This window comes from Anas platyrhynchos, chromosome 1, assembly GCF_047663525.1.
Source record: "Anas platyrhynchos isolate ZD024472 breed Pekin duck chromosome 1, IASCAAS_PekinDuck_T2T, whole genome shotgun sequence".
In the NCBI taxonomy this organism is placed as follows: Eukaryota; Metazoa; Chordata; class Aves; order Anseriformes; family Anatidae; genus Anas; species Anas platyrhynchos.
The window spans coordinates 68,827,376-68,853,196 of record NC_092587.1 but is presented as its reverse complement, the minus strand read 5'-3'; the positions used below and the strand labels follow the sequence as shown (position 1 = coordinate 68,853,196).

Here is a 25,821-nt window from a genome sequence, read left to right as displayed (position 1 = left end):
AACAATTTGCCTTTCTGAACAGTCAGCACAGCACTTTTGTGATGGTAATGCTAGTAGATCGAATCACCTGGTGTGGTCCTACTGATGACCACTTAAAGTAATGTGGAGACTTGTCTGGAAGGATGAGGGAAAGGGGAAATTGCTTCTGCTTGTAGTTCTACACCTGTCTGCTTTGTGACATCTGCTAACCTGTAAGACTCTATTTAAATAAATGAATTAATCAACTTAAATTTAAATAGGAAGAGGGGCAGAAAAAATCTTTGTATGCAGCTCAATCTGAGCTCATGAATCAACCTAGACTTCCTCCAGGATCTGAAGAAATAGATGTCTTCTTTTGGTAGACTGTTAATTAATTACTTGAAAGATTCAGACAATGACAATTTAGCTGCAACCCTGAAGAGGCCAAGTTCCATGACTGTCTAAACAGCCTTTGTAAATTAAGTCAATATTGTGTGCTACTTATAGCCTCTGCTTAGTTCAACATTTTTTTATGCTTAAACAATTTTTCTGCCTTATTTCTAGAACATGGGACTAAGGTTGCAAAGGAAAATATTTGTGTCTACATATGGCTTTGATTTTTCTTTAAAAGATTTAATTTCTATATACTAAAAATGTCAGATTCTTTTCAGCTAGTTCTGCAACTGAGAGATTCACTGAAGTTCATTCTTCTCTGTAAACTGGCTGTTTCAAACAGTCATTGTTTTCTAATACAAATTTTACTGTAATATATTCGGCTGTGGTAGGACTCCAGTCAGAGTCATCTGAAAAGCACCGTGCCACCAGAGCCATTAGGTGTTTCCACAATTAAGTTGATGTGATCAAGTAATTCTCCAGGCATGACGATCTCCACCTTACTCCTCTCCTCATGACCTCCACCTGTTTCTGAAATTCAAGATAAGGAGGGGTGAACTGAGGATCTGCAGGAAACAGTATCCTTGCAGTGCCCCTGGGAAGAGTACAACCAGTCAGTCTGAGCTGTAAGTCCATTGACTTAGTTACAAATTGGATTATAGGAGTTAATCTTTGATTCTGTGGTGCAGCCTCAGCCTACTGAAAACCTGTCCTGGATTGGCAGCAGCGTGTGAGAGCTGTGGAAGTACAGCCAGTTCCTGTCCTTTAGACCTAAATGCTGGCAGAACCGGTAAGGTATTGCTGGTGGGCCAGGGAAGAGCCCTAGGTTCTCACCACAGCACTGTGGTAGTAAGAACCACATTTTTAAAGGTATATATGGAACTGTTTCTGATGGACTAAATAACTGAATACCTTAATAAGGTGATCTGGTTGATTTTTTTTTCTTTTTAAAGAAGCTAACACTGACAATTTTGAAATTTTCTGTGTGAATAAATCAGTGGAAAACTAGGAGAAAGGAGCATCTAACATTTTTAAATAGTGCAAGTGGAGTACTGTTGCTGTAGTACCTAGTTTTAGCTTTTGTAACCTTTGCAATGCTACTCAGCTCAGTAACTCAAGGTTACCAAGAATCCCCTGAAATGTACTTTGAGGCTTATAGGGACTGTATTGGCTAAAGAAGAGTGCTACCTAGCTAGAATACGAGGTTGGAACATTCCATCAAAGGAACTGTAAACCACAGGTACTCAACAGATTGTACTGAAACATAAAACACGTGAGATTGCTTTACAATGAGATAGTGTAGATGTGCAGTTCAGCTGGACATCACAACATGAAGCTCAGAGTTATCTTGTACTTCCAAGACAAAAGTAACCTTTTCCCACAGAGCTGTTAAGCAAACTCTAAATCCAATCACTCCTTGCTTTGTCTTAAATGTCTTTGACTTTGTTTCAGGTGAGGATTCTTGTCTTAATTGGTCTTTTTTGCCTCTGTATACTCTCTGTGTGACAAATAATGATGTTATCCTTCTTGTTTTCTGTAGGTGGTTGGATGAATCTATCATTCAAGACATCACACCCAAGCTGCTTGGAGACTGGCCCAACACTTACACCTACACCAAAGCCTTGTCAGAATACCTGATTCAGCAAGAGAAAGGAAATCTGAACATTGCTATCATCAGGCCATCCATTGTGGGAGCTAGCTGGCATGAGCCTTTCCCAGTAAGCATTAATCCATAGCAATTACCTGCTGAGAGTCCTTTGTTGCAGCTGCAGTTCTGCATGGAAACTGTTCCTACTTCTGGTAGTGTCCACTTGAGAAACAGGTACCCCAGTTCATAGGAAAGCATATGGGGCAAGTGGAGGATCCGTGCTAAATTAGAACAGTAATTCTTCAACATCTTGATGGATTTTTGTCTGTGTGTGGAAAGAATGCATTTAAGCAATACTAAGAAGAGATAGAATAGTATTTGTGTAAGATGCTGGATTTGCAATTGACAGTCATACGCAGAATATTATGCCCAGGCGGACACATGGGAGAGTTTCTATACTGGTTTGGGGAAACACTTAGGAAATCTGAAAGTTAGTCACAGCCATGCTGCATTATGGTTCAATTTTTCCCATGTTCCAGACAGCCTGTTAATGAGGCCCTGATGAGCACCCTAGACTTCACATGGTCCTTGAAAACATTTGATAATGGCACATGACATGTGCCATTACTAATATCTTTGTTTTACTTTGATAGTTGTTGAACTCGGTGGATTCACTCTTGTATGGGCCTGTTGCAGATACAAATGTGTCAGGCACAGTAATTAAATGCAGCTGTACTTCTGGACTGAAACAATTCACCAGGCTAAATATACCAGTAGGAATAATGTGCCCTAATACTGCGGCCAAATTGGAAAGGCAGCATAAAGTCACCTTTGCCTGTCATAAAGCTTGAACTGTGCCAAAGATGGCTGAGATACAGTCAAGGCTCTGGGCCAAATTCCTCATCTCATAAAGACAGACTGAACTCTGCTAGGTGTTATAAACCACTTCAGGTCATACAACTTGTTACTGCTCTAACTCCAGCTCCCCCAAGGGGCTGGAATAGGATGGGATTCAAAATTTTTTTTTGTTTGTTTTGGTTGATTGGCTGGTTTTGTTTGGTTTTGTTTTGTTTTTCTTCTTTGCCTTAGAAATTAGTTGAAGTAATCAAATCAGTCTTAATGGCATCTGAATGTTTTATGTTGGTGGATATATAATATGCTGACAGTTTTCAGCAAGTCTGACAGCATGTAGCCGAGTTGCTATAGGAAAGAAGTGGTTTCTAAAAAACAAAGTTTGTGTTGTTGATGGGTAAATTGCAGACAGTACGAGGTATCATGCAAAGCATCCATATTTAAAATCAATTAGATACTTTCATTCCAGTTAGCTTCCTGGCAACTGTCCTAGATAGGCTGGTATCTGTCTTAAAGAAGCAATGAGGCAACAGTTATCTACACCACAGCATTATAACCATTTTGAAGACTGTGTAAGCAACCTATCATAGCAATAAAGAGTAATCATCCTTCTCTTTTGCAGGGTTGGATTGACAGCTTCAATGGGACAAGTGGAATATTTGTTGCGGTATGTCTAGTACTATTTAAAGTTCCCTTAAAGTGGAATTAGTTACTAAAATAGCAACTCTAAAGAATACTCTAAAGTCCTGCTTAGAAACTGTGTGGAAAAAAAAACTGTCATAGCAACTCCCTGAATCTTGTATAAAGATGTCACATGTCTGCCGTGCACCTATGTGCTCATGGCACACAGCATACTATTTATGCTGCTCTTGAAAAAGGCCATTGGAAGAGTATGCATGTTGCATGTTGTTCACTAAACATTAATTTCAGTTTTCAGGGATTTGGAGAAATTCGGCCAAATTTTCAAAGAAATGGCATAGAACGCATCCCTGAAATGAGGTGTAATTCACAGATGTCAGAGATTGAATCTTATAACAGAATTTAACTTTCTGGCTGGAATACCATGCCACAAATTTGAGGCAGCATTACTTATACTTTGATTTATCTTCATATATATTGTTGCTAAGTCCACTGCTACAGTTTATGACCACTCTACAGGAACGAAGATTCTGTGTCTTGCTTGACATTGCTTTGTGCAGGAGTTCAATAGTCACTGGTGCATAATGGTGATGAGCAAATCTATAATAATAAATAATATAATAAATAAATAATGAAAAATTTGAGAAAAATATTCCCTCCAATATGAAAACTATAATTACAGTTTATCTCATGATAACAGTAATGTTGCACGTCTTTTCTTCTGGCTTAGATATATTATTATTTTTTTCTGAATTAAAATCACTGCCTTAACTCAACAATGCATTATGTTGTGTAGCTATGGACAGATATTTTTCATATATGTTTTGTCCAACTTGATTACTTTGTAAAACTATGTTTTAATCAACCCTCTGCAGTGTATAAAAGGATGAGTAGTCTACAGTCATAGGAGAGTAGAATAAAACATGTATCTTATTTTAAAAGTTCATTTGTATGTTAAGTACAATATAAATAGTAACTATTACAGTTACTTCTGGAATCCACAGGACTAGTTAAATAGTGGGTTTATCCTAGCTAATGCTTTCATCTGAAACCCCAGTTACACACTTCAGACACTTCTCAAAAGGCCCTCAAATTATGTTCACAAAGTGTTATTAGTTCCTATTCATATGATGGTTTCTTTCAAATAATTATCTATCAGTCTTCTATTCATTGCTGACTGCTCAAAAGCTTGTACCGCCTCTCTTTGCTTTACTCCTAGAATCTTGTGCTGTTTTCAGTGTTCCCATGTCTTCACCACAATAAAGTTATGCAGTTCCTTAATTTTGCAGATCCACTACTTTTTGTGTGACAGGTTCTAACTTCTTTAACAGTATCTGTGAGCTTTGAATTTTTATGATTAATTTTGAGCATTAAAAATCTGCCACAAGAATTTGTCTATAATTACAGTTTACACAGAAGATGTTATACAAAAAAAATTGCATTACTTTTTATCCTCACAAGTGGGTTACCTAAGTGACAAATTATAGCAGCTAGTTGTCATACATGTATCATATGCCAATACATTATGAAACATAGGCTAAAGTTCATATGATTTCAGTCGAATAAAAACATGGCAATCAGATCTTTTGTTAAGTTAAAAAAAAATCCTGCTTTTTATTGTTATAATCAACAAGTAAGTAACGCCTAATGGTTAAGTATTTGAAAATTTTGACCATACATCACTATATTTTTTGTTTTGTTTTGTTTTAAATAATAATGGCTACTTAAGCCAAAGCTTGCATATATTTTATATGGTTATCCTTTACCACTCATACAAGTAGTGATCATTTTCCATTCTTCAAAGTCAAAGATTTGAAATATAGTTATATCAAGATTAGCTAAGAAACAAACAAAAAGCAAAGGCAGTACATCCTGGGTGTAGTGACGAGGGTGTTTGGTGGTTTTCTGGCCCCATGAGCAGCAGTGTTAGCTGGAAAGAGTTGGGGCAAAGATACTGTAATGTAAAGGGAGAGGGGATTGCCAGTGCTGATAGACAGTGTTTGTCTTGCACCATCTCCAGGTGCTACTGATTTTAGTTGAACTGGTACTACTTGTCTAGAAGTGAAAGGCATTTATTATTACTGAATCCGAGAGACTTGTATTCTGTGGTGAGGGAACATTCGTGTTTGAATTAATGTGCTTGGATGTGGTGTATTTAATTCCTTTGTGGTAGTTCAAAAAATTAGCCCATGAATATCTGTGTTATGCATTAGTTTAATTATCTGAGAAATGTTTGATTAAAAACAACTCTCTGAGTTGACTGTATTTCAAAGTGTATTTATTAGTCAAGTAGGTTAATTATCACCTTTATTGGTGATAATTAAGGATAGAAAAAGCAGAGAAGATGTGCTCTGCTTTTTTTTTTTTTTTTTTTTTTTTAAATGTCCCCCCATATGAAAATATTCACTTCCAAATTCTAACCCAAGCTCATCCTACATGGAGGAAAAAAAACAGGTTTAGATTTGTTCAGATGATCTTTAGGTTCACTTGGGTATAATCTGAACTTCAAACTTTGGAATACATTTTCTTCTGTCACTATGATATTTGAGTCTGACTTATTCATCATTTAATTCCACAAATAAAGTGTTTCTTTTAAATATTAATGAAATATGGGATTTCAAGATGTCCATGATAGTGAAATTAGTTTCCTTCACCTACAGTTTGTTCAGCTGCTGTAGAGAGAAGCTTTGTTTGTTGATGGAAAAACAAAATTAAGTTAATTACATTTCTGGTGGCCTATAATTAAGGCATTTTGTCTCACTGTTCCATATTACATGTAAAGACTTTCTTCCATGCAAGGTAACGAAGCTGTAGGGCAGAACCATGGCTTAAATCATGTTCTGAATATCAATTGGCCCCAAAGCACTTCAGCTGGGAGGCTGTCAAAAAACGTCAGACTCAAGTTGGCAAATAGTTTCAAAGGCTTCAGCTGAAGTCGTTTCTATTTCACTAAATAGAAAAAAAGTAACCACAAGTAGAAATCAAGTCACAACCGATAACCATTTCAAATATTAAAAGTACTTTACAACATTTAAAACTGCAGTCTGTACTAAATATAGAATATACTAAATGTCCAATTCATTCTTGTGTATATAACCATCACATGATGCTCTGAGTAGAGATGTTTGCAGCACATCCATCAAAATACCTGGTTTAGAAACCTGACCCCAAAAAAGTCAAACCTTTTTTCTACCTATTAAAATGGGATAGTGGATCACACAGTGGTCTCTATTAGGCATGCATTCACAACAGCTGAAAATTTTTGGCTGAGTTTCATTGTTCACTTTGGGTCTTTTTAATTGCTTTTTATTCCCTTGAAAGTAGCCGTAAGAACAATAAGAACTACAAAAACAGCAAGTAGTGATGTTGCAAGCAAAGGTTTTCATGTCTAAACATAACTGTGGTTGGTTCAGGTTAATACAGCAGAAATTAACTGTGCATGCCATGGGTTTGAGGAGGATGTTTGGAGTCATTCGTAGAAGATTACATGGTTGCTTGTATCTGAGTCTTTCTGTCTGTGATCCCCCTACCAGCTGCTCCAAGGATAAGATGTAACAGTTCAGAAGCCTTAGCTCATGAAAATTAAATCAGTGTTGTAAGTGGTACTCCCTTAAGTAGCAAGTGCAATGAGTACATCCAAAGGAAAGGAAGAAAACTTTTCAAAAAGCCTATCAGGCTTTTCCAAAGCAACTGTTGTCTTTGAGGGATACTCAGACCTTCATCTGCCTGGGTTATTTAGGAAAATGGAACTTCACTGGGAATTTTATTGCAGTTAATTCAAATACATTTATTTCTTAAAGTATTTCTTTCATATTTAGTTAACTAAAAGTGACTGATTTTCTTGTTATATGCAGTACATATCATCATGCTTTAGACTTCCTCTGAAAATGCAGAACAGTGGGATCACATGAGATCCGTGTTTGTTTTCACAGAAACCAAGCAATCTTCTGCATCAGATGACAGGGTTGAAAAGTCCTAAAGTGAAGGTCTGCCCATGCTCTAAGCTAATGAAATGTTTGTGTGGTGGTACTGTCAGTGACTGTTTTCCCTTGTCCCACAGGCAGGTAAAGGGATTCTGCGGACTGTCATTGCCAACAATGAAGCAGTAGCCGATATGATTCCAGTAGATGTTGTCATCAACCTCACCCTTGCAGCTGGGTGGTACACTGCTGTGCACAGGTGGGAAGGCACTTCGGTTTCTGCTAGGCTTGAGCATTTACTGATTGCACCAGGACTTCAGGGAGAACCTAGAAAGAAGCTAAATGAAGCTTTGTTGATTCATTTTCTGGTTCACATTTTCTCCCCCAGGTTTGGCAAGGATTAAGAGCATACAGAAGTGATGAAGGTAGACTTTAGAGTTAGGAAATCTCTAAAGCTACAGGGAATACCTGTTTCTCAGTAAAACGTAAGCTCACTTGACAAGTCTCTCTCATCAGTTACCTTTCTGAAGTGTTTTTTTGTTTTGTTTTGTTTGTTTGTTTTGTTTGTTTTGGTCTAAATGCCTCCATTCTCATGCAGCTACATTGAGTTACTTTTCAACTGGCTTCTGGAGTTTTCTTGGTGAAAATACTTTGAATGTTTTCCTTGGAAAATAGTGCAAAATATATATATTATAGACTTGTATGATAGGAGAGATGAACTAAAACCTCCTATTCTTTGCTTTGTTGAGAAGGGTATGTATAAGTGACATTAAGGTTTTAAGTTCTTTTCTGTGAGCCTCCATCTCTGACCTTCGATCATTATGTAGGAAGTGCTACAAAGTAAAGCACATGAATTATTCTAGACATTTATGCAACTGAGAAATACTAAGCAAATAATTGCAGAAGTATTTTACTTTGAAGGACAGAGCTTTCCACTGAACTGAGAGTGGAGAAAATTATCATACATTAACCTCAATACAGAGATCCTAAAACGATCTTAAAAGGCAGCTCACCAGCTTTTCAGATTTATTTCTTTTGTAGCTTCTTCCTTTTTCACCTGCAACAGACAAAGTATCACAGTAGGGAAAATATATCTTCCTATACACAAACCCTTTAGAACTTCCAGATTAAGAGGGCTACAGCCTGCCCAAAAAGCTGGGAAAGAAAAAAAGCATGTGCTAATGAAAAATATCTAGAAGTCTTGTCTTCAGCCATAGTAGAAGTGCCATTTTTTCTGACTCTTTGTTGGCAAAAGATGCATGTTTTTTATTTTGATTCCACAGAAATAATTGTTAGGCTAAAGGAGCAAGTGCAGAACTTGATTTAAAGCTTTGGCTAGCTGAGCAAGACCCCAAGGTTAATAAATCATGTAAAAAAAAAAAAAAAAAAGCCTGAGCCTTCTGTAAATTTGATTTATCTGAGTGAGTTTCACATTTAGGTGTTGTCTCAAATGATAGTGTGTATGAGTTATTTATTTATTTGTAATTGTCTAGTTAGAAAGTCAAAATCCTTCAGGGCAAGTGATATTACTGGGGGGAATTCTAAAACTTAGAGAACTGCAGTCTGCACTACATTCTGTAGAAGCTCTATGCTCTACCAAGACCACTAACTCAGCTGGAGGGTGGAGAATGGAAAAAAAATGTTTAACTTTTTGAGAATTTTGTTGAAATTGATTGATTTATAGTCACCACCTTGACAAATGGACTTCAAAAGTATTGCAGATCATAATCATTAAGTAAATGATTGTAAAATGCACAGTGTTTCCCTGTGGTTGGTTTGGGCAAATTATTTACAGTACACTAAGAGAAACTATTAAAAACAATCACAAACTTGTTAGCATGTATGCTTTTTATAATTTTAGATAACTGATATATGGATAATTTATCTTAAGCCCCATCTGTCTTTATTAACAAAATAATGCTCTTCAGAATCTGAATGAATCTAATTAAAACTTTGTGTTTTACATTGTTTTCATAGTTATGAAAAATGACCTCTGCAATTTTTTTAATGAGCTGTTGTTATTGTTACTTGGGCTGTTAGTTTTTATTCTCCATTAGTAAATCTTTGGGTGCTTTTCTTCACACATTAAAATAATACTTCTTTCTCTTTCCCAGGCCAAAAAATATGTTGGTGTACAACTGTACAACGGGTGGAATCAACCCTTTCTTTTGGGGAGAAATGGGTAAGGTATACTTTAAAACTAGAACAAGTCAACCATCAATAGCATTCCTTGGCCAGGCTTTGGAAAGGTGGCTTCCTGTAGTTAGATGACATTCTGCATCTGTCATTCAAACCATATGTGGGAGGCACAATTGCAGTTAGTGAGGTCCTGTAAGCAAAACCTCCTGGTGTTGGGCATTCAGCTCAGGAAAGCATTTATTCAGTTTTCACTGTAGGCATTATCATGTAACAACCAAGCAAAGTATATACTTTGCTAAACTAAGGTATTAATGTGGTGGAAAAGGGAATAGAGAACCAGTCGCTAAATTGTAGAAGAAGGTGTTCTACATAGCTGTAACTAGATATTTTCCTTTCCTGGTTACTGGGTTTTGTGCTTCTTTTTTTTTGTGTGTGTGTGTGCTCTGAGATCTCTTGGAGAACCTCAGTAGTGAATCTTGCATCAATATGAAGAAAGCTCTAACTTTCAGAAAACTAGTATATTAATGCAGTAGGATAGCCTCTCTTCCTCCTTCTGTGCAAAACCTTTTAAACAGAAATAGTTTGTGTAGACCAGAGAAGGCAAAGTTTAAAATGACAGATATGCTTCAAGAACAGTTTGACTTCTGATTGTGGATCAAATGATTAATTGGTGGATCAGGAATTTGCTTGAAGGTTGCATACAGGGCGTGGTGGACAATAGCTCTATGTCCATGTGGAGGCTGGTGACAACTGGTGTCCCTCAGGGATCTGTCTTAGGACTGGTGTTTTTCAATATCTTTATCAATGACACAGACAGTGGGATTGGGTGCACCCTCGGCAAGTTTGCAGGTGACACCAAACTGAGGGGTGTAGTCAATACAAGAGAAGGAAGGAATGCCATCCAAAGGGACCTGGACAAGCTTGAGAAGTGGGCCAACATGAACCTAGTGTGGTTCAGCAAGGCCAGGTACAAGGTGCTGCACCTGGGCCAGGGCAATCCCAGGCATGAGGACAGACTGGGAGAAGAACCTGTTGAGAGCACATGTGGAGAAGGACTTGGGGGTTCTGGTGGACCAAAAGCTCGGCATGAGCCAGCAGTGTGTGCTTACACAGCCCAGAAGGCCAACTGCATCCTGGGCTGCATCAACAGAGGGGTGGCCAGCAGCAGGTTGAGGGAGGGGATTGTCCCCCTCTGCTCTGCCTTCTGAGGCCCCACTTCGGAGTCCTGCATCCATGTCTGAAGCCTCCAGCACAAGAAGGATATGGACCTGTTAGAATGGGTCCAGAGGAGGGCCACAAAGCTGATCAGAGGACTGGAGCATCTCTCCTACAAAGAAAGGCTAAGAGAGCTGGGGATGTTCAGCCTGGAAAAGAGAAGGCTCTGGGGTTGTAACCTCATTGCGGCTCTTCCGTACTTAAAGGGGACTTATAAAAACAATGGAGAGTGACTCTTTGCTCAATCAGATAATGACAGGGCAAGGGGGAATGGTTATAAACAAAAAGAGGGAGATTTTTATTAGGAATTAGGAGGAAATTATTCACTCAGAGGATGGTGAGGCACTGAAACAGGTTGCCCTGAGAGATTGTGGTTGTCCCATCCCTGGAGGTGTTCAAGGCCAGGTTGGACAAGGCCCTGAGCAGCCTGCTGTAGTGGGTGGCATCCTTGCATATGACACGGGCATTGGAACTAGGTGATCTTTAAGGTACCTTCCAACCCAAGCCATTCTGTGATGAATGTTGTCAGTGGAAGAATTCAAGTGATTTGCATGGCTGTCTTTTTCAAGTGTCTCTGCTTCTGAGGCAGGGGTGAAACAAAGGGAGACAAATCCTGACACCATTTCAGTGGAAAACTGACACTGAGGATAAGTAGGAGAATTTGCCCAGCTGCATACTGTGAAATACCGAGTAGACTCACTACACTCACGGATAGATGTATATAGCCTGATCTGCTTTCTGTTATACAATCATTCACGTTTGCAATTAAAATGCAGGATGCTGGCAAATCACTACAGTGATATTTCACAGTTCAACCTTTGCTTTGCATTATTTAACTGGCAAACTGTTAAGTCAGCAGAGAATCAGACCATAAGTGCATTTTCAGAACAAGACTTATCTGAAAAAAAACTACTAATGTCCTACCATGCAATTTGATCTAGCAGGGAAGAGGCTTCACCAATTGGTAGAGCTGTGAAAAAATCAAACCAGGTTCCTGACATTTTTTTAATAAGATACCTAATGTTGTGGTTTGACAGTCTGAGAAGAGAGGTGAAGCATCACAGATTAATTTTTTGAAAATGCAGCCTTGTAACTTGTCAATTCAGATCTTCTGTGTCTTTTTCACAAGAGTAAATGGAAAGCTGCTTACAGGCTGTTACTTTAGGCAACAACCACCATAGTATTGCCACCTGAGATTTGCCTTTCTAATCTATTTTCAATATAATTTTGCTGATGAAAACAGTGGTGTAATAATGCATTGTGATTGATCTTATTAAGTTACTTTGCTTGTAACTGTGAATTTAACAATTAAATCATCTGAGCACAGCAGAGGCTTGCAAAAGCAGTTCAGCGTTGTGATTGGACTGAAGGCAATCTTTTCTCTTTGTGTAACACTGTGTGATCAGCAGGCTGCGGAGGGGTATGAGGGGTATATTTCTCTATATACTCACTGTATGGCTTCTGGGCACCCACTCTTTTGGCATGAACTCACATCTGGCTTTTCAGACCTGTGCTCTCTCTGAACTATGGGCTTCCACCATATAGTCCAGTCCCTGCAGAGACCAACCAAACTTCACCTGTCAGTTCCTTCCTTTGCACACACAGGGCAGCATCTGCTGCTACTCAAGTTGTTACCCCTTCTGAAAGCACATTTCCAATTGTGTTTAGATCTGCTAATGCTTCACTTTGCAGGTTGAAAATGTTATAGCTGGGTGTCTACCTCCAGATCAGGTCATGGAGGCAGGCAACTGATCGTAGAGATGGAAGATTGTGAGAGCGAACTTGGAAGAAACAAGACTGGGGAATGGGGGTCATCTGGTGTGGGACTGAGCATTTTAGTGCAAATCTAAATTGGAGTTTGCAGAGGGAAGGAGCTGGAGCACCTGGTTACTGAGACTTACACCAGGACAAACTGCAGGAATAACAGCAAGCACAACACAGTTATGGTTCTTTGGTGAGGAGGAAAGGAGAGAAAGACAAAACAGAGAAATTGAGACTGAAGTGGGCTGAGGATGCCCTGGGTAGGGAACAAAAAAGACTGACATGAGAACATGAGTACAAAGGTGATGCACTTGGAAAGAAGGAAGAGAAAGATCTAAAAGAAAATTATTTGAAAAATATATAAGTCTAAGTAAGAGCTTAGGCTGAAACATACATTGCAGAACAGCTTATTCAGTAGATCTCCAGATAAAAACAAACCTCTGTTGCTAAAAGGAACTTTAGCTGGTTTGTTTCTTTTACAAAGAATGCTATGCCTTCGGATTTTTTCTGTCTTCTGTTACTGCAGTTATTCTCCCCACCATTACAAAAATGTGGTCAGACAACTGAGTATTAAACTAAAGAAGTGTATTCTACTTTGCTGCAGTGCAAGTCTTACTAGTCTGACTGTGTAAAGCACATTCTGTTATTTCTGCTCAAGACAAATTCTTAAAGTATACTTTAAAATAGTGTTCAGTGTGTGGGGGAAAAAAAATAATTCAATTTTTTTTGTGGTCTATCTAGGAGAGACCTATGTCTGATTCTCCCCCTGCTAAATATGCCCTTGAGTTGTAGAATTTTCTGTTGCGTTTTCATGCAGTGGTAGGAGAGGAAAGACCACCCACTGTCATTTCAGTAGCTCCTAGAGGTGGTGTGTTTCTGGATCAGGATTCTTTGCTTGCCTGGTCTGTCTGTTGGACTCTCTCTCCAAAAACAAACTGTCATAGTATAAAAGGCTATTATTAGTCTTGTGAAGTTTGAATCTTTTCCAAAAACTGGGAGATAGCACCATTGCGCTGAGTTGGTGCAAGCCAGTATAGGGAAGATTTGTAGAGAAAACATCTGTAGGATTAACTGTTCCAAGTTATGTAAAAATAGCATTTTCCTAACTCTTTCAGAAAGTCTTTCAGACTGGTCTCACTTCCGTCTTATTTACTTTCTAAAACAACATTGCTTTCATTCCTGACTTCCAGATTTTTTCTTGAGTTTTCAGCAGTGTCTCATCTTTTCTTGGTGTGAGAAGAACCTATATCAAGAACAGAGCATAATATTGTTGCTGTACTACAGCTGCATTTCTCAGTACAAACCTTAAGTAACTAAAATGAGAAAGGTGTTGCTGATCTGAGTGAATTCCGTGCATCGCTGATGGTCTGACATGACACGGGATGTACTTTCTGCTTTTTCTGCCAAAAATGCAAAGAGAAAAGAAAGGCAGCAATATCTTTAACGTCTTACAAAAGGTCACCTCCACAACCAGTTTACGGTTGAAAACTAGATTTGTGGTAAAGTAACGTCAAGACTTGAATTGAGACTGAGCCATGCAGACAATATCAGAACTATCACAATTCAAAAATATCAGCGGTCCCCAGCAAGGGAACTGAGGCGATCGGCTCTGGGGCAGACGCGTTCTGCAGCAGAGCGGGGTACCGGGACAGGCAGCGCTTGTTTCCCGGCACCGAGGCCACTCGAGGCAGCCGAGGGAGCCGCCAGGGCCCGGCAGTCCTCGCAAGGGAGGCTGACGAGGCATAGGCGGAGCCGGCAGCGCCCCCTCCCCGGCCGTTCAAAAGCCGCCCCTGGGGAGCGCGGCGACCTGGACGGGCAAGCAGGGTGGGGCGTGGTAGTTAGTGCAGGCAGGGCAGGGCGATCCCCCTGCCCATAAGAACAACTCCTCTGATGGCTGTCTACCACTAGCTAGGCTGCAATGCTCTACATTAGGCAGAGACCTCTCTCTAGAAAGTCTGTAACCACCCAGACTGACTGCCTGCTCAGCAATGCGGCAGTTCAGGTCTCTGGATGCAGGGAGTGCCTGAGCCTGTTGCTGCCCTATGAGGGAGGCAGAGACACCGTGCGTGTGAGGTGTGAGCAGGTGGATGATGACCTGGTCCGCCTGGTGGCAGGGCTCAAGGAGGAGGTGGAGAGGTTGAGGGCCATCAGGGAGTGTGAGCAGGAGATAGACTGGTGGAGTGACTCCCTGCAGGGCCTGAAGGAGAGGTACCGGGGTGAGACACCCCAAATGGGGGTGGACCCCCTGCCCTGTTGCAGCTGGGCTGAGGGAGGGGACCTGGGAGTTGAGGAGGAATGGAGACAGGTCCCTGCTTGACCTCGCAGGCAACAACCCCCTGCTGGCCCCACCTTCCCAGGTGCTCTTACACAGCAGATTTGAGGCCCTGGAGCTTGAGAGACCGGTGGGTGAGCTTGAGGTAGAAAGTACACCCAGGAGGATGCCAAGGGCGATGAAGTTGACTCCATGCCTCAAGACTGCCTCCACCAAGAAAGACAGAAGGGTAATTGTAGGTGACTCCCTTCTCAGGTGGGAAAAGGATGAGGTTGAGGGTCTGGGCAGTAGTCTGAACCCGGGAAGCAACCCTGTGAAGCGTGTCAAGATTGGGGGAAATACTGAGCATAGGGATCGGGGCTGAGCAGAGCAGTGCATCACAACCAGTGCCACCAAAAAAGTATGTAGATTCTAAGTGATCAGAGAGTTCTTGCTGAGGGGCACTGAGGTTCCCATTTGGCGCCCAGATAACCTACCCAGAGAGGTGTGCTGTCTTCCTGGGGCATGTGTCAGAGACGGGGTCAGAAGGGTCTGACACAGCTCATGAAACCAGAGGATTACTATCCTCATGTTGTCGTTCAGGTTGGATCCTGGGAAGCTGCAACTAGAAAAATGAGGAAGATTAAAAAGGACTTTGCATCCCTGGGAAGGTTGTTGAAGGAGTCAGGGGTGCAGGTAGTGTTCTCCGCTGTCCTCGCTCTGGGTGACCGGGATCCAGAAAGAAGGAGGAGAATGGGACAGGTGAATGACTGGCTGAGGGGGTGGTGTCTGGGCCAAGGATTTGGGTATTTCAATCTTGGGCAGCCCTTTGAGAAGCCGGGTATGTGGGCTGCTGACTGACTTCAACTCAGCAAGTGGGGGCACAAGTGTTTTGGGGAGCAAGCTCTCCGAGCTTATTACCAGGGCTTTAAACTAGGTTTGATAGGGGAAGGGAGGGGAGCTAAAAGTGACAGAGAAGGGCTGGGGGAAGTTGTCACTGCTGTCACTGTTGAAGATAGTAGGGAAAAACGTCTGAGTTGTCTCTTAGGATTGGCTGAGGGCTCCTCAGAGAAGGTAATGATCCCGATACCCCATCCGGAATTTTCTTCTTGCATTCCTTCAGGGGTAACTGTGCCTGCTGCTTCCCTAAAGTGCCTGTATACCAATGCACGGAGCACGGGAAATAAACAGGATGAGCTCAAGATCTGTGTTCGGTTGCGGGGCCACGATCTCGTTGCAATCACAGAGCCTCATGGCCTATGTTGCTAGAAAGCAAGGGTGCATGTGAGAGCTGGGCAACATTTAAACAGCACTTCTTCCAAGCTCAGGATCAGTGCATCCCAAAGAGTAGGAAATTGGGGAAGGAGAGCAGGAAACCCGCGTGGATGACCAAGGAGCTCATCGATGAGATCAAAAGGAAGAGGAAGGTTTATGAAACGTGGAAAAACGGCCTGTCCTCTTTGGAGGCGTATAGAAGTGTTGTCAGGGCCTGCAGGGATGTGACAAGGAAGGCCAAAGCCCACCTAGAGATGAGGCTTGCAAAAGAGATAAAAGATAATAAGTTTTTTTTTTAAGTATGTAAAGGGAAAGGGAAGCAGTAAAGGGAAGACTAAGGATAATGTGGGTCCCTTGCTGAACAAGGAGGGTAACAGGAGATGCCAAGAAGGCGGAGATTTTATCATACCATGTTGGTATGGCTCTGCCCAACTCAGCCAAATGCTTGATTTTAAATTCCTGCTCTCTTACAGAACAGTATGTCATGTCCACATTCAAAAGAAACCCACTGGAGCAGGCCTTCCGAACACCCAATGCTCACTTGACATCAAACTACTTGATAAACCAGTACTGGATAACTGTCAGTCACAAGGCTCCAGCCATACTCTATGACCTGTACATGAGGCTGACAGGAAGAAAGCCCAGGTAAGAAACTGCATGCCCTCAACTATCTGCGCATCAGCTGCTGTTATAGAGAGTCTAGCAACTCCTGAGAACTGGCTGCCCCAGCATGGAGTTCCTGGTCTTCCTCCCAACTCCAGGCCTTGTCTTGAGATTACTCAAAAAGAAAAGGAACCGAATGGCCATAGATAAGGATAGCCTAGCATTCCCAACATTTCCAGTGCTCAGGGCACACCACAGGTTTTAAACTCAGCTTTGCACACTTCAGAGGTTCCCAAGCCAGCAGAAGAAAGACTGTTAGTTGTTCTGTCCTCTGTGTAGCAAGATTTTCATTGTTGCAGCTTTGTGATGTGATTGCTGCTATGAGTAAGGAATCAAGCTTGTGTAAGGACTTGAGACTGGCAAGGTTTAGAACAGTTCTAGGTAACTTTTTTTTTTTTTTTTTTCCTCAGGAATCAGATGCATAATTAGCAGTTGACAACACTGGCCAAACAACTGGAAATCTAGGATGCATAACAATTGTTTCTGAGTATGAATAAATTCCGAATTGTATTTACAAGGACAGGTTACCATTGCAATTGGTATTTGAGCCTTGGCAGTGTCACAGCTAGGAGGAACATAGCTATCTGTGTCCTGTGTGGAAGGAATCCTAATGTAAATAACACAACTCAGCCAACTTCCTTCTTTACTCCTTGCCATTATGGAGGAAAATTTATTGTGAAAGAACAGAGCAGTGTGCTGGTGCTCTGCTCCATGTGAGCCTCTCTACACTAACTGCTAGTTAGAAAGCTGGCTTTGGCTGTTTGCAGGGAAATCCCTGGCTGATGCACTGCTCTGATTTCTCTGATTGTCTGCTACAGAAGGAAACTGGTCTATAAAATGACTTCCACTTATTTAGTAGGCAAGAATTTCCATAAAAATAGAGGTAAACTAAGGATGAGGAAGAATAGGCTGTAATCTCAGTGCTCTGTTAAAACAGGCAGCAGTAAGATCTTGCTATTGATATTACAACTGACATTTTTGATAAAGTTGATTGCAGGTAGCCAGTGGTTATTGGCCATAAAACCATACTTGAATTTCAAGTAGAGCTCAGCATGAACTCATGCTGAGAAGAATCTTTTCTTGTGCACTTTCAGATCTGTGACCCAAGCAAACATGGCTCAGGTTAGGTAACTTTGTTACCTAAGTCTTTTTTTTTTTTTCTTTATAATTCATATTTCATTTTACAGGGCTACTTAAGCTTATCCAGGTACTGCAATAATGTGAGATAGATAGAGAATGGTAACAGCTCATTCTGTCTTTTTTTCACCTACCTAAATATCAGGTCTTTATGCCTTAAGAGCAGTAAACCATATTCAAATATTATTAAAAAATAAAAATAAAATGTGTCAATGAACCTGCTTTAATGTTACCCTTCATATTTTTTCCTCTGCTTTGAGAAAGCTCCTGGACTTAACTTTCTTCCCGCTTGTCACTCCCACCTATCAAAGAATGAGCCATCTTCATGGCTGCGACAAAATCCATCTCCATCAGCTTTAGACTTTTATATTCTGCCACTCCTGAGAATCTTACTTTCACTGTTAGTTCACTTCACATAAATTGCTAGGTGTCTAGCAAAACTGCCCTAAATGGATTATCTTTATTGCTATACATCCATCCACGTCTTAGAAAAATAATGTGGTTTATATACTAGTCTCTTGAGGCAACCTGTCACACCTGAGAATCTGCTTATGCTAGGCTCAGTATGGGAGAAAATAAATAAATAATTTCTGTAAACAGCTTTCTAGAAGACAACATGGCTTTCTGAAGTGTAACTAATAAGGCTATTGGTGACAGGTAATCCTGGCCTCTCAGTTCATCCACAGTGGAGAAAACAGATAATCTAAACAAAAATTTTCCTATAGCTGCACGGAGTGCAGAAATGCATTTATCTCCTTGGTTGATATTTTTTAACATGGTAATCCTTAATCTAAATTAGTAAATATTTTAAATATGGTAACAACATTTGAGCTGAACCCGTTACAGTGAAAAATGCAGTTCTTGTGCATTTCTGTTTAGATGCCTTCATTTATCTCCTTGATGAATACTTCCAGCTACTCAGATAAGTTGCTTTGGGTAGATCTACAGGCAGAGCTCATTCTGCCCACGTTGACAGGAGGCCATGTCAATAGGATATTTGTTTTCAAGTGTGACAGCCTATTTTCAAAACAAAAGCAGGGACACACTTTTAATTCCTTTATGTTTTTTCTTCCTTTCTTTTTCTTTATTTTTCTGACAGATTCCATTAACCCTAAGTACTTTAAAGATACTGATGGCTTTTTAAGAGCCAGTTTAAGAGGCAACTCGATCTTTGCAATGCAATCTGATACGTTGTTTTCCAAGTTTCTAAAAGGTATTAAAATACTCACTAAGTTCTTCCTGTCATACTTGCCTACACATGCACAACCAGGAAGATTAATTTGAAACAATTTTAAAGTAGTTTAGATAAACTGTATTTAATCAATATGCATGTAACTATTCAGAATGAAATCTGAATAGTTACATGCCTAAATCTGTTTTACTGCTTCTAAAATGAGAGCCACTTTAATTCTGAGTAGGAGTGTCTATGCAAGGTTTCAGAGTGCTTTAAAATCACTTTTAGTAAGCTGCACAGCTCTCCTCTGAACTGATGTACTCATTGTGTCTTTTTCTGCTGTGCTTGGTTCTTATCGAAGTGGCAGTCACATCTGCACAGAGAGAGGCCAGCCTGGCACCATTCTTCCACAGACTGCCGCCTTTTATTTGTCACACTGACTTTGTTACCCTCTAGGCAGCTCAAAATTCCTAGTGAAAACAGCTCTGTTTTCCCCAGAAATCAGCCTTTTAATCCTTTCCCTTGTCCTTATCCAGTCTGAGAGAACATGGCATTTTCTCAAAATGGGCTGAGCACTGCACATCCCACTTTAAAACAACTGCCTCCCACAGGCCTTTCATACTCGTGACCATTGGAATACCTGTAAAATAATCCTGAGGTAGGACAGCATTATTGTCATCCCCTTTTATGTAAACATGAGTCATAAAGAAAGGCCAAGACACATGAAAGACCTGAACCCACATTTCCAAAGTTCCTGTTTAGCAGCCCTGGACCAGCTTTCATCTTTATGAGGATGCTTCAGGAAGATATTCATATAGTTTCACTGTGCCTTCCCATTCCTCCCACCCCAAAATAATGTGTACGATGATTTCCAAGGTCATCCACCAGGACTGCAATGCTATTAGGCTCTTCCTGTGTAAGGAAGGACATAAAAATCACTCCCATCTGCCACTGTATATTACACAGGGAGAAGGGTGGCCTTTAAGTCAAATGGAGAGATCAGAGAAACCTCATGATTTTTCATGAAACGTGAAAAAGATGCCATTATCTGAAAAGTGAAGTTGAGCAATAGGCTTAAGATCTTGTCCATGCCGCAGAGGCAGTCACCTCTGAATTAGAGCTGACTCAGTATGGGCTAACTCCAAAATCAGAGCCTCAGTTCAGGAGTCAACTCTAGCTTGAGAACAGACAAACATTTGTGTGGTAGAAAGAGAATTATCTGCCTTGTGAGGCAAACAACACACCTTTGTGGTTTTGCAATCTGCTGTGCAGACTTTGTACTGGTTAAGATGGGCTCTTCACTGCACACTACCATGGGTAGTGTGGCCTCTTACCCTTTTGCAGTTCAGGACAGTAAGTTAAGCCTCAGTCCTGCCCTGGAGAGTGCTTGTTTGCACTCGTGTTCAGAACAAAAATAAAGGCTGAGCAGCTGTAGGCTCAGGACCTCAGCTGGAGCAGTTGTTAGACTCTTGCTGAGTTAGTTTTCAGCGGAGGGCTCATCAGGCTTTGCAAGTCCTATTCACCTGTGAAAACATCTACACGTCAAAAATCCAGTTTTTGTGTAAGGACAAACTTCAAGTTCATCTCTGACTCTCCTCCTCTATTTTAGAATGATGAAGATTATCAATCGACTGCACAAATCTATGATGCTCCTGCAGTATTTCTCCACCCAGTCCTGGGATTGGTCTTCAGATAATATGAATATGTTAATGGGTCAGCTTAACACAGAGGACAGAAAGGTAAGTATGCCATGCGTGTGGATTGTTGAACTCCACGTCTGTTCATCTGCAGCAATTATTTTTGGTGCTGTGTTCAGCCTTTGAATGGCATCTGCCTAGATGACTGGTACTGACTTTGATCTGAAAATATATATTCCTCCTTGTTTTATTAAAGAACTTATCAGGAACCTTCCATTTGGAAGATTTTGGAGGATAGTTTCTCCTGAGATGTATTACTCTTTCTTCTCTGAGAGTTCAGTCAGTGAAGTCTTTCCATTTAACAAGGCAGCGCTCTGCCTTTTGTTTTCAAGTTCCTGTTTGGCATATAAATAACCTAGATTTGCTTTCACAGACAAAATGGCTTGCACAAAGGGAGCTATAGTGGTTTTACCCGGCTGGACAACTAAACCCTACCACAACCGCTTTCTCACTCTCCCTCCTCAAAGGAAAAGGGGGAGAAAATACAATGAAAAAGAATCAGGGGCTGAGATAAGAACAGGGAGATCACTCACTGTCACAGGCAAAACAGACTCAGCACAGGGAGATTAATATAATTTATTTCCTATCACTAGCAGACAAAAGAAACTAAAACAAAAGCAACAACAAAAAAAACCTTCTCTACAGCCACCCTCTTCTACCTCCTCCCTCCAAGTGGTGCAGAGGAATGGGGAATGGGGACTGTGGTCTGTCCCTAACGCTTTATCCCTGCCACTTCACAGCCACTCTCTGCCCCTGCTCCCCGTGGGGTCCCTCCTACGGGATGCCGTCCTTCCCAAACTGAGCCTGCGGGGACTGCCCACAGGCAGCAGCTCTTCAAGAACTGTTCCCACACGGCTCCGTACCACGGGGTCCATCCTCCAGGAGCAAACTGCTCCAGCACGGGTCCCCCACGTGTGGGCGGCAGCTCCCCCCAGGCCCCCTGCTCCTATGTGGGCTCCTCTCCATGGGCTGCAGCTCCGGCCCGGGGCCTGCTCCTGCGGGGGCTCTCCATGGGCCACAGCCTCCTCCAGGCCACATCCACCTGCTCCACCGGGGGCTCCTCCACGGGCTGCAGCGTGGAGATCTGCTCCATGTGGGACCCACAGGCTGCAGGGGGACAGCCTGCTCCACCAGGGGCCTCTCCACAGGCTGCAGGGGAACTTTAGCTGCGTTCCTGGAGCACCTCCTGCCCTCCTTCTGCACTGACCTTGGGGTCTGCAGGGCTGGTTCTCACTCCTCTCTCCCAGCTGCTGTTGCCCAGCAGGTTGTTTGTTTTGTTTTGTTTTGCTTTCTTAAATCTCTCACTGAGCCACAACCAACATTGCTCACTGGCTGTGCTCTGGCCAGTAGTGGATTCCTTTCGGAGTTGTGTGGAACTGGCTCTGATCTAACTTGAAGCAGCTTCTAGAGCCCCTCACAGAGGCCACTCCTGCAGCTCCCCTGCTACCAAACCCTTGCCACATCAACCCAATATAGGAACATAAATTTATATCCTCAGTGAACCAGCTGTACTCAGCCCTTTGAGTTGAAGGAGTTAATGGCATCATATGTAATGGTGGCAGCTTTATTACCTCCCATATGGTTGTCTACATAGACTGGAATACCCAATGGAGTAGGACAGATAACGGCACTCCTTTTTGTACAGACATTATATTTCTAGAATAAATGGTCAGTTCCAGTTTTCATATTACAGTTCTGGTTCTCAAGATTTTCAGGCATCACCTGTTGAGGGGAGATATGCCCATGTAAACTAATTGTGCTGTACAGGTTCTTCTGAAAGACAATATCAATGGTAACATGAAGTTATGTGCTCAGGTTAGTTTCATTGCAACTAACTAATCACTGGATAACTGTGTAGCATTCTCAATAGCTTCTCATCCTAATTTTCTTAGTGTCTCACTTTTAGAAAGCTACAAGGCTCCTTTATGTCACCTTTTCCCTCATCTCCTCTGGCAGTATGAAATTTGCTGGGTGATCTGGAAGGAAACCACTTGAATGATTTTGGCATTTTCTCCCACATTAGTTTTAATGGGCACTGCATGGGCAAGTTTAGTTAACACATGCTGTCTTAGCCTGAACAATATGAAAAAGAATTATGTTTGATTTAAATTCCCAGGCAGCAATTTGTTTGCACGATGTCAAGTTCTGTTGTAGTCCTTATAGGCTTGAAATACAACTCCTTAAGAATGGGGTTGTAACTGAAAGACTGAAGGAATACAGGCAGAAGGTCTGAAAAGCTTGAATGGACTTTTGGTCAGTATCTCCTTGCAAAGAGATACTTCATAGAATCATAGAATATCCTGAGTTGGAAGGGACCCTTAAGGATCATCAAGTCCAACTCTTGACACCGCACAGGTCTACCCATCATGTCTACTTGGACATTCACATCAAATTGGTCTCCCATCATAAAATTCTCACACAGATTCCCAGCACAAAAGTCTTGAGGTTTCTTCCCTAGTCTGTACTGGTATTGTTTGCAACAAATTTGAATGGTTAAGGGCACTGGTACTGCTGTGACTATAGCAGATGTAGAGGGAACATAAGTGGTAATATAGGAGCTTGTACTGATGCAGATAAACAAAAAGTCACAGCAGCAAGGACTTCAGTGCAAGCTAGACAGTTTTTCAGGCTTACTGTCGTGGTTTAACCCGGCCGGCAGCTAAACACCACGCAGCCGTTCGCTCACCCTCCCCCCTCCCTCTCTGGGACGGGGGAGAGAAATGGAAAATGAAGCCCGTGAGTTGAGATAAAGACAGTTTAATAAGACAGGAAAATAATAATAATAATAATAATAATAATAATAATAATAATAATAATAATAATAATAATAATAATAATAATAATAATAATAATAATATATAATAATAATAATAATAATAATAATAATAATAATACAATGATGACAATAGTACTACCACTAATAATACGTACAAACAAGTGATGCACAATGCAATTGCTCACCACCTGCTGACCGATGCTCAGCCTAACCCTGAGCAGTCCGGCCCCCTCCCCCGGCTAGCCACCCCTATATATTGTTTAGCATGATGTCAGATGGTATGGAATACCCCTTTGACCAGTTTGGGTCAGCTGTCCTGGGTCTGTCCTCTCCCAGCTCTTACTGCACCCCCAGCCTGCCCGTTGGCAGGACAGAGCAAGAAACTGAGATGTCCTTGGCTTAGTATAAGCACTGCTCTGCAACAATTAAAACATCGGGGTGTTATCAGCACTCTTCTCATCCTAAGCCAAAACACAGCATTCCACCAGCTACTAGGAAGAAAATTAATTCTGTTCTAACTGAAACCAGGACACTTACCAAGCTGGTTATGAAAACTATTGTTATGCACTGCATCCTATGTTGCCACAGGTACATTGCAAGTAAGTAGACAAGCTAGGTATGGTATGGGCAGCACAGTTCTCTAAACATACCTAATGCCCATGGTGATCTGCACAGTAGCTAATGTTTTGCATTTGACATAGTTAGGTAACCCCTCTTCGCTCAAGTTGTTGCTGTCCTGATACCAAAGTTCTCATACCAAACCAACCAGCCTGGCTTGTCATGAGAGTGAAAAGAAGGTATTTTTCTGACTATCCGTCCTTTTAGGACCTTATAAGTAAGAAGCACCATTCACTTCACTGCTTCATTAAAAAAGAAAGAAAAGAAAAAAAAACACTCCACAACAAAAACACTTCCTTTCCTCTTTACAAATCATTTCTTTGCTCTAGTAGACAGACAACAACCTGAGGGCTTGCTATCAATTTTTCCAATATCAGCTTTTGAAATTAATTGGGGTACTTAGCTCTGCAATGAGATTTCTTGATGCCAAACAACTGAATAACCCATTCCTTGGATTTCTATCAATCTAGATGATGAAAGAAAATGGAGCACAGCACAGAGTAGTAACCACTGCAGAGGTTCCTGTTGATTCAATGTCCAGTTCATTTACTTACACCTAATTCTAGTGACATGCAAAAAACCTGCAGGGAGGCTTTCAGCTGTATGTTTGCTTGAGTGGAATGCCATTTTTCTTCCAAGATTGTGTGTGTGTACGTGTACCATACATGTGTTTATGTACAAGTGGCGACCTGAAAGACAAACTTACCTTTGTTTTCTGACAGGTAACATTAAATTTCTACTTTCTTTGCCCAAATTCTCAGCTGTTTAGCTCAATTGACAGCTGTGAAATAATAGTTTTTTAAGTGTCCATGTCTTCTTTGAAACTTAGTGGCTTTAAGAACTTAATAGAGAGGGCCTTGTCAGGAGCAGGTCAGTGAAGAATGAGGCTTAAAGTGAACTTGTTTTGAACTCTGGCATAAAACTTCTGCTCTTTGTCTTTATCTCCCAGTTATACAACTTTGATGTTCGTCAGCTGCACTGGTCAGAATACATTGAAAGCTACTGCCTAGGTGCTAAGAAGTATTTGCTAAATGAGGACATGTCTGGCATCCCAGCAGCAAAGCAGCACTTACGAAAGTAAGTCATACCCAGTGACAAGGGCCAGAGCTCCTGGCTATCTTGAATGTATTGTGAGGAAAATTATCTTATTTGCATTGAAATATGTTATTGTTGAATAATATGGAGATAAATATAGCATAGCTTTTTTTTTTTTTTTTTGCTTTTTTTTGCCTTTTTTTTTTTTATTTTTTAAATGACAGAGCATTGTTGGTACTTCATGTTTTCATCCTGTGAGAAAAAAGGACTCTTGATGACACTAACAGTCAGGGGCTAAACATTATGCTTTCACAGCAGGTGACCAAATAGTGAAGTTGCAATACATAAGAGTAATTTATGAATGTAGAAGTTCCTGGTCATTCACAATTATAATAGAAAACTAACGGTCAAATTTAGATTTTATGAAGCTCCTAGATAGTTTTTTTTTTTTGGTTTCTTGTTTTTTTCCAATGGAGAGGGATTGCATAAAAACTTTAAGTGCTAGTGCAATTTTGAATTTCATTTAAAGTTGAAGTTTCTGATTTCTTAGGGGGAGAGAAGATGCAAAATGGAAAAAACTCCAAAACTTATTCAGAACTTATGTATTTGAGGCCCTGGTGAAAGTTTTAGGAGCTTCTAAATGAGATTGTCCTCCTCCTTTTCAGTTAAAGCTCTTCCTATCTTCTCCAGTCCTTTTACTGAGGAGTGTAGGCAAAATGAGCACAGCTCT

At 41.0% G+C, this 25,821-nt stretch overlaps 1 protein-coding gene across 6 annotated transcripts in view; it reads left to right on the top strand.

The window, feature by feature from the left end:
* The window catches only part of FAR2 (fatty acyl-CoA reductase 2), a 152,084-nt gene that overhangs the window by 119,623 nt on the left and 6,640 nt on the right, over positions 1-25,821 (top strand). For all 6 annotated transcript variants that reach the window (XM_027457468.3, XM_038186108.2, XM_013097098.5 and 3 more), the window contains 7 exons: positions 1,892-2,069; positions 3,414-3,458; positions 7,491-7,609; positions 9,465-9,532; positions 16,465-16,636; positions 20,575-20,704; positions 25,006-25,133. In XM_027457468.3, coding sequence (XP_027313269.1) covers positions 1,892-2,069; positions 3,414-3,458; positions 7,491-7,609; positions 9,465-9,532; positions 16,465-16,636; positions 20,575-20,704; positions 25,006-25,133 — 840 coding nt within the window. The remainder of the gene's footprint in view (positions 1-1,891; positions 2,070-3,413; positions 3,459-7,490; positions 7,610-9,464; positions 9,533-16,464; positions 16,637-20,574; positions 20,705-25,005; positions 25,134-25,821) is intronic.